Source organism: Notothenia rossii, assembly GCF_949606895.1.
Source record: "Notothenia rossii genome assembly, chromosome: 8".
Lineage (NCBI taxonomy): Eukaryota > Metazoa > Chordata > Actinopteri > Perciformes > Nototheniidae > Notothenia > Notothenia rossii.
This window is the reverse complement of record NC_136906.1, coordinates 83,333,347-83,343,346: the sequence shown is the minus strand read 5'-3', so window position 1 is coordinate 83,343,346 and position 10,000 is coordinate 83,333,347. Positions and strand designations below refer to the sequence as shown.

The window sequence follows — 10,000 nt, the reverse complement described above, 5'->3', positions numbered from 1 at the left end:
CACAGGAGTTTCATGTGTTCACAGGAGATTCATGTGTTCACACAGGATGTATGTTCACGTCCCGATCGGACAAAAAAATACGGAGTGTGTACTGGTATTGGAGAGGAGCCAGTTCACCTCCTGGGCCACTGCCGAAGTGCCCTTGAGCAAGGCACCTAACCCCCAAATGCTCACTGGCGCCGGCTAGACTGGCTGCCTCCGCTCTGACCTCTCAACTGCATGTGCATGTGTGCATATAACTGTGTGTGTATTTGTATATGTATGTGCATGTTGTAAAAAGTGTGTACTGTGTGTACTGTTTGACCTGTATAAAAAACGCATGTGTGTGTACGACAGAGTGGAAACTGAATTGCCCCCTCGGGGGATTAATAAAGGTCCATCTTCTTCTTCTATTTCAGTACCTTGTGCACATCCTCCTTCTCCAGCCTCAGGGTCTTCAGCTGGCGCTCCAGGGTCTTGAGTTTGGAGGCGGAGCTCTCGTAGTCCTGCCTCAGAGTGACAGCCTCCTCCAGCTGGTGCTCCAGCCTATCAGAGTCTAGCAGAGAGAAAGGGGCGGGGCTTACTGCAGGGAACACATCAGAAAGAGGCACATCAGGGTTCATCAACTCTTCCTGAACTCTGACCTGCCAGCTTCTTCCTCAGACGCTCGATCTCCTCGTTCAGCTTCTGGATCTCTTTGTCCCGACCCAGAGTTCCCCCCCGAGGAGCCTGCAGCGCCTGGGTGGACTCTGAAATCAGAGGGGGGGGGGGGGGGGGTTAGCTACATCCCGTTTCTCCCACAGGTCGGAGAAACTACTTCCTGTTTGGCTTCAGCGTCTCACCCTGCAGTTTGCGGTTCAGCTCCTGTTTCTCCTGCTCCAGGCGACGGATCCTTCTCTCGAACGCTTCCACTTCCTGTCCCCCCCCTTCCACCTCCTGTCCCCCCCCTTCAACCTCCTGCCCCCCGCCTCTCCCCACGGAGCGCCGGTCGGCGAAGCAGCTGTCCGTGGTGTAGGTGAAGCCAACGAAGGGTAGGTGCTGCCCGGTGAAGCCGCTGTGAGACATCGGAGGGTTGATGTCCTGCAAAACATCAACATTGAATTCATTAGAAATATCGTATGGTAGTATTCACACTGTGATCACCCTCTGTATAATGTGTACTACACATATACTCGTATGGTAGTACTCACACTGTGATCACCCTCTGTATAATGTGTACTACACATATACTCGTATGGTAGTATTCACACTGTGATCACCCTCTGTATAATGTGTACTACACACATACTCGTATGGTAGTATTCACACTGTGATCACCCTCTGTATAATGTGTACTACACATATACTCGTATGGTAGTATTCACACTGTGATCACCCTCTGTATAATGTGTACTACACATATACTCGTATGGTAGTATTCACACTGTGATCACCCTCTGTATAATGTGTACTACACATATACTCGTATGGTAGTACTCACACTGTGATCACCCTCTGTATAATGTGTACTACACATATACTCGTATGGTAGTATTCATACTGTGATCGCCCTCTGTATAATGTGTACTACACATATACTCGTATGGTAGTATTCACACTGTGATCGCCCTCTGTATAATGTGTACTACACATATACTCGTATGGTAGTATTCACACTGTGATCACCCTCTGTATAATGTGTACTACACATATACTCGTATGGTAGTATTCACACTGTGATCGCCCTCTGTATAATGTGTACTACACATACTCGTATGGTAGTATTCACACTGTGATCGCCCTCTGTATAATGTGTACTACACATATACTCGTATGGTAGTATTCACACTGTGATCGCCCTCTGTATAATGTGTACTACACATACTCGTATGGTAGTATTCACTCTGTGATCACCCTCTGTATAATGTGTACTACACATATACTCGTATGGTAGTATTCACACTGTGATCACCCTCTGTATAATGTGTACTACACATATACTCGTATGGTAGTGTTCACACTGTGATCACCCTCTGTATAATGTGTACTACACATATATTCGTATGGTAGTATTCACACTGTGATCGCCCTCTGTATAATGTGTACTACACATATACTCGTATGGTAGTATTCATACTGTGATCACCCTCTGTATAATGTGTACTACACATATACTCGTATGGTAGTATTCATGCTGTGATCACCCTCTGTATAATGTGTACTACACATATACTCGTATGGTAGTATTCACACTGTGATCACCCTCTGTATAATGTGTACTACACATATACTCGTATGGTAGTATTCATACTGTGATCACCCTCTGTATAATGTGTACTACACATATATTCGTATGGTAGTATTCACACTGTGATCGCCCTCTGTATAATGTGTACTACACATATACTCGTATGGTAGTATTCATACTGTGATCACCCTCTGTATAATGTGTACTACACATATACTCGTATGGTAGTATTCATGCTGTGATCCCCCTCTGTATAATGTGTACTACACATATACTCGTATGGTAGTATTCATGCTGTGATCACCCTCTGTATAATGTGTACTACACATGTACTCGTATGGTAGTATTCATGCTGTGATCCCCCTCTGTATAATAGTACTCACCGGGTTTTTGAGGACGTCGTCGTCCACGTCGAAGTTGGAGGTGTCGGTAGGCGACGACACGTCAGGGATGTACGGCGCCTCTGTGGAGCGGATGTTGTCCCAGTCGATGCCACTGAAGAACGGGTGGCTCTTAAAGTCGGAGATGCCGTTGAGGCCAAGGCGGCGTTCCCGGGAACACAGCAGGCGCTGGATCAGGTCCTTAGCGTCCTCCGACAGCTCAGTGGTGTGGGAGGGGAACTGGAAACGCTCCTGCAGACACAACACATATGGGGTATCAGAGCAATAATAGGTAAACAGTTAAACGTCTTAGTGAGAACAAGGACAGAACCGGATGATGCAAGTGTGACAAACGAGGACAAGTTCAGATTTAGAAAGCTGGAAGTAGGACGAGAGTCTGGAGACAGGTGACCTGGATCTGCTCTCAGAGCTTCATCAGAGGACACAGAGAAACAGGAATGTGGAGAATAAAGAGAAAGCAACTAGAGAAGTTATTAGGGCTGCCCCCGAATACACGACTTCAAAGATAGTCGGATGTTTATTATTAATATCATAATATATCATAAACATGTGACGATCAGTCGACCATGGCCTGAATGGACGCCCTCTGGTAGGAACATGTTGAGTGTTGATGTCACGTATAACGGTGAGGGTTATAGACAGGCCTCAGACTGACCTCGTGGTTCATGATCTTGCCGTAGGTTTCCACCAGAGACTCTGCGTAGAAGGGCGTCTCCCCATAGAGCATCTCGTACATGCAGACGCCCAGAGACCACCAGTCGCACTCCGGCCCGTAGCGACCCCTCCCGTCCTCCATCGCCTGCAGGATCTCCGGAGAGATGTAGTCCGGAGTGCCCACTGCAACCGAGGACTGCACCTGCACACCGCATAGAACCAGGTTACACTAAACCGGGTTACACCTAAACCGGGTTACACCTAAACCAGGTTACACTAAACCATGTTACACTAAACCGGATTACACTAAACCGGGTTACACCTAAACCAGGTTACACTAAACCGGATTACACTAAACCGGGTTAGAATAAACCGGGTTACATTGCTTGAGTCACCCACGGCGTCCCCCAGGGCTCTGTACTTGGTCCCCTGCTTTTCATCATTTACACCCCCCCTCTCAGCCACCACTGCTAATATACTGTATTGTAATATAATATATTATAATATAATGTTTGTGATGTAACTGCAGCTGGTTAGTTTACCGTTCCGTCCTCCATCATTCGGAGACAAGATCCAAAGTCAGCGAGTCGAATGTGACCGTTAACGTCCAGCAGGACGTTGTCCGGTTTGATGTCTCTGACAACGGAACACATCAAATCACCATTAAGTACAATTAATAACCATTAAAACACATCAAATAAGTATTAGTACCTATGTATGTAGTTCTGCAGGTGGATGGAGTACTCTCAGTATGCAGTATTAGTACCTGTGTACTAGTACCTGTGTATGTAGTTCTGCAGGTGGATGGAGTTGATGGCCAGCACCATCTCAGCCAGGTAGAACTTGGACATGTCTTCAGGAAGTCGATCCTCAAACTTACTGAGCAGCGTCAGCAGGTCCCCCCCCACGTAGTAATCCATCACCAGGTACTGCAAATACACACGTTTGTTGTATAAATATGTGCAGTATTATGATCAACAGCTGTAGGTTCAAAGGCCTTTTCACCATATGCACAGCAGCTCCTCCTCCAATACACCATCATGCTAACATATGTATATACATATTTAAGCAATAGCTCACGACAGGCCGTGGTAGATTCAGATTGCTTGATTTTATTTGTCCGTTTTATAAATATATATATATATATATATATATAGCAGTAGTACTCACCAGGTAGTTGTCGTCCTGGAAGGCGTAGTGCAGCGTGGTGATCCACTGACTGTCCCCTCTAACCAGGACATCACGCTCCTCTCGGAAACACGCCGTCTGCACACATGTCAGAAGCAACAAGCTAATGTTAGCATGTCAGAAGCAACACGCTAATGTTAGCATGTCAGAAGCAACACGCTAATGTTAGCATGTCAGAAGCAACAAGCTAATGTTAGCATGTCAGAAGCAACATGCTAATGTTAGCATGTCAGGTACTCCACTGTTAGGAGGCGTGTGGCGCAGTGGATAGAGCGTTGGTGTTCGGATCAGGGTTCAAACCTCACTGCGGTCAGCATGTCGTTGTGTCCCTGAGACACTTCCTCCCAAATTGCTCCTCTGGGGATTGCCCACAGTATTGAGTATGTAAGTCGCTTTGGATAAAAGCGTCTAATAAGTACCATGTAATGTAATGCCAGAACCAACATGCTAATGTTAGCATGTCGAGCAACAAGAGAATGTTAGCATGTCAGAAGCCACACGCTAATGTTAGCATGTCAGAAGCCACACACTAATGTTAGGATGTCAGAAGCAACACGCTAATGTTAGCATGTCAGAAGCCATACGCTACTGTTAGCATGTCAGAAGCCACACGCTACTGTTAGCATGTCAGAAGCCACACGCTAATGTTAGCATGTCAGAAGCCACACGCTAATGTTAGCATGTCAGAAGCCATAAGTTATTGTTAGCATGTCAGAAGCCACACGCTACTGTTAGCATGTCAGAAGCCACACGCTAATGTTAGCATGTCAGAAGCAACAAGCTAATGTTAGCATGTCAGAAGCAACATGCTATTGTTAGCATGTCAGAAGCCACACGCTAATGTTAGCATGTCAGAAGCGACACGCTAATGTTAGGATGTCAGAAGCCATACGCTACTGTTAGCATGTCAGAAGCCACACGCTAATGTTAGCATGTTAGAAGCCACACGCTAATGTTAGCATGTCAGAAGCAACACGCTAATGTTAGCATGTCAGAAGCCATACGCTACTGTTAGCATGTCAGAAGCCATACGCTACCTTTAGCATGTCAGAAGCCATACGCTACCTTTAGCATGTCAGAAGCCATACGCTACCTTTAGCATGTCAGAAGCCATACGCTACCTTTAGCATGTCAGAAGCCATACGCTACCTTTAGCATGTCAGAAGCCATACGCTACCTTTAGCATGTCAGAAGCCACACGCTAACAGACTCACCTCGGCTCTCTTTAGCATCTCCCACTTGTTGAGGATCTTCATGGCGTAGACTCTCTCCGTGTGCTTCATCTTCACCACGGCAACCTGACAGACGTCAACAAAGTTATCATAAATAAATACAAACTTTTATTTTAGAAATGTCATCTGGAATCAAACTACACTCTAAATATTATTGTTAATACTATTATTTTATTATTTGTATTATTGTATAATGATTATTTGTATTATAATAGGAACTAGAGAATGCATTTCCTGAAGAAATTGCTAGTGGGAATGCTTTATGCTGAAAACCTGACGCTAAACTGCCATGCTGAAATGTAATGTCTAAGAAGAAAGTGAAGAATTGAGATTGAAATGATACATGAACACTGGGGGCTTGAATGTGTGATGAGAGAAGAAAAGAAAGTGAAAAGGCTTGGGAAAGCAGCAGAATATTTGAACTGCAAACTTCTGAACTAACTTAATGGTGAATGATCTGTCGCCATGGCAACGGCATTTGATGACACCCCATAATACGCTTAGATGCGTTGACGGCTGCATCGTTAGCAAACCTGTGAAGTTTCGGGCCGTTTGGAGCAGTTTCACAGAAGTCATGAGAAAACCGTGTTTCATGGCGAGCCTTGTGTTACCATGGCAACGGCATTTGAAGAAATCTCAAAACTGTCCCGTGGATGTCTTCACGGCTGGACTGTTAGCACACATGTAAAGTTTGAACACTTTTTGAACATTTTGTACTTTCGGGTCAATAATGTGGCCTCTTGGCAGATTAACTAAAGCTGTGGTGAGGCTGAAGTTACAATGGGCTTTAATGGAGGCATGTTGAACGTTTGTGTCACTTCATGCCCTCAAGAGGCATTTTGTTTAATTATTTCGCTTAATATTTTTTAATTTTTCAAGCTACGAGATGTTTTCCTACGTTTGTCATGATAAATGATGTCTCAGGAATGTAGGGTTTGGGAATTATGGCACTTTAAAAAAAAAAATGAAGGCGAATTTCAAGCTGTCCTCCACTCTTGCTTTCAGATCACGCACTCTAAAATCTGAAGAAGGCCTCTTTACCAAGGTCTGAACAATGTTTAATATCTCTAAAAGTAAGAATCAGATTTAAAAGTTGTTTTACAGGAATAATGTCAGAAAGATGTGTAACATTTTAAAGTTGGAATGAGGTTTCTGAGTGAAAGTATGAATGAACAGTTAGCAGTTGAATTGCATGAAGATTTGTTGAAGTCTGAAGATTTCCTCCATTGACTTCAATGTTAAACATTTGATGTATTATGGGATGTATCTCTGGAATTATGAAAGTTATGAATGAGAAAAGTAATAGCCATCGATTCCCGACCGAGCTGAACGTTTTGATGTTCGAACGGAGTTTCTGCGATGTTCAATGCGGGAGGAGAAGCAACGCAAAATAACCCGGCGGAATAATAAAGAATTTTGTGCGCAGCAGAACAGAGAGTGAGAGCAGTGTGTGTTCCTCAGACTGACTCTTCGTGTCTGACAGTAAACTGAATCTGTGTTGGAACAGGTTATTAAACACTGCAACACACACACACACACACACACACACACACACACACACACACACACACACACACACACACACACACACACACACACACACACACACACACACACACACACACACACACACACACACACACACACACACACACACACACACACACACACACACACACAGGTGTGGCAGTGACTCACCCCTCTCAGGTATGTGTGATCTCTGCGGCCTCACACACTGCACAGGATAAACCACATTAACCACAAACCCTCACTGAACTTTATTAATGACTTCTCTTGAATAGTTTATTCTTATATTCAGATTGTACCCGCTTTGTGTTGTAACGTTATGTTTCAATAAAGTTTATTTAAAACCCCTGAGCTCCTGAGGGAGGCCCAGAGGAAGCGGACAGGAAGTGGATTGTTGTAAACAGGAAGCGCAGAGCCACATGTCACTGGAAACACTTCCTGTTCGTTCTCCACCCTGAACGTCTGTTCATAAATATATCATTATAATGAAAGATGTTCACAGAGTAAAGGAGCGAGTGATGGGGGGAGGGGGGGGGGGGGTCAGAGGTCAACAGGAAGTCTTACCTCTCCAAAAGCTCCTCGTCCAATCACCTTCAGCATCTCAAAGTCGTCTCTGTGCAGCCGCAGGTCCTTCACCGTGGTGCTGAACGGCTTCACTGAGGGCACACAATACATACATATATAAATGTACATATCACCTCATATACACACGTATCACCTCATATACACGTATCACCTCATATACACACATATCACCTCATATACACACATATCACCTCATATACACACATATCACCTCATATACACACACATCACCTCATATACACACGTATCACCTCATATGCACACATACATCACCTCATATACACATATATCACCTCATATACACGTATCACCTCATATACACACATATCACCTCATATACACGTATCACCTCATATACACACGTATCACCTCATATACACACGTATCACCTCATATACACACGTATCACCTCATATACACACATATCACCTCATATACACACATATCACCTCATATACACACATATCACCTCATATACACACATATCACCTCATATACACACATATCACCTCATATACACACGTATCACCTCATATACACACATATCACCTCATATACACACGTATCACCTCATATACACACGTATCACCTCATATACACACGTATCACCTCATATACACACGTATCACCTCATATACACACATATCACCTCATATACACACATATCACCTCATATACACACATATCACCTCATATACACACATATCACCTCATATACACACATATCACCTCATATACACACGTATCACCTCATATACACACATATCACCTCATATACACACGTATCACCTCATATACACACATCACCTCATATACACACATATCACCTCATATACACACGTATCACCTCATATACACACGTATCACCTCATATACACACATATCACCTCATATACACGTATCACCTCATATACACACATATCACCTCATATACACACATATCACCTCATATACACGTATCACCTCATATACACACATATCACCTCATATACACACGTATCACCTCATATACACATATATCACCTCATATACACACATATCACCTCATATACACACGTATCACCTCATATACACACATATCACCTCATATACACACATATCACCTCATATACACACATATCACCTCATATACACGTATCACCTCATATACACACATATCACCTCATATACACACGTATCACCTCATATACACACATATCACCTCATATACACACGTATCACCTCATATACACACGTATCACCTCATATACACACGTATCACCTCATATACACACGTATCACCTCATATACACACGTATCACCTCATATACACACGTATCACCTCATATACACACGTATCACCTCATATACATTAGGGATGGGAATTTGAAAGCAAATGTATATTCGAATATTCGACCCCCAAAAATACGGTTAACCGATAAACCAAAATGTACATATCCTATAAAAAGAAATTAACAAAAAAAATGAAAAGATTTATTTAATTTTGAAAAATAAATACATACATGTTGAAATAAGTTTAGAAACCAAGTCGAATTTGTCAAATGTATTGAACTGGTGACCACAGTTTGAACAGTTGGCAGCTATAGGCCTACAGCTTTCATGCTTAAAACATAACTTGGTTTTTAAATGAAAGAGGGATCAAACAAGAACAACATAACGGGTTAGGGTAACGTAACCCGTGACAACAGAGATCAACAACCTGTAACAGGGCCTATGCACAGAATGCAGCTGTTCAATACTCATTCTTCTTTAAGAATATGAGCATGTCTACTCAGGAGAGAGGCGATTCACAATCAGGCCAGCTGTAGAGAAGACCCTCTCAGCTGGGATGTGGGCCTAAGATGAGGTTTGAGTCTGCGTGATCTGCGTGTAGGGAGGGGCAGCAGCCATATCATTGGCTAGAGCTAGATCTGACGCGAGAGAGAGAGAGAGAGAGAGAGAGAGAGATCAGCACCTGCAGCTCTGCCCGCTGTGAGGGACCGGTGAGCGGAGCAAAACACACCTTTAGACATTACATTACATTTTCATTACATTGCATTTAGCTGAGGCTTTTATCCAGAGAGACTTACAATAAGTGCATTCAACCAACAAGATACAACCTTGAGGAAAACAGAATCATATAAGTTCATCAGGTTTCATAGAGCCAAACATTTCAAGTGCTACTCAACTGGCTTTAGATCAGCCAGCCCTTTATTAGTATATAAGCG

The 10,000-nt window shown here is 43.5% G+C and overlaps 1 protein-coding gene across 1 annotated transcript in view; it reads right to left on the bottom strand.

The window, feature by feature from the left end:
* The window catches only part of cdc42bpb (CDC42 binding protein kinase beta (DMPK-like)), a 50,254-nt gene that overhangs the window by 32,333 nt on the left and 7,921 nt on the right, over nt 1-10,000 (bottom strand). The window contains 10 exon segments of the mRNA XM_079642147.1: nt 402-535; nt 624-728; nt 822-1,059; nt 2,590-2,838; nt 3,263-3,463; nt 3,804-3,897; nt 4,042-4,190; nt 4,432-4,527; nt 5,664-5,747; nt 7,773-7,864. Coding sequence (XP_079498273.1) covers nt 402-535; nt 624-728; nt 822-1,059; nt 2,590-2,838; nt 3,263-3,463; nt 3,804-3,897; nt 4,042-4,190; nt 4,432-4,527; nt 5,664-5,747; nt 7,773-7,864 — 1,442 coding nt within the window.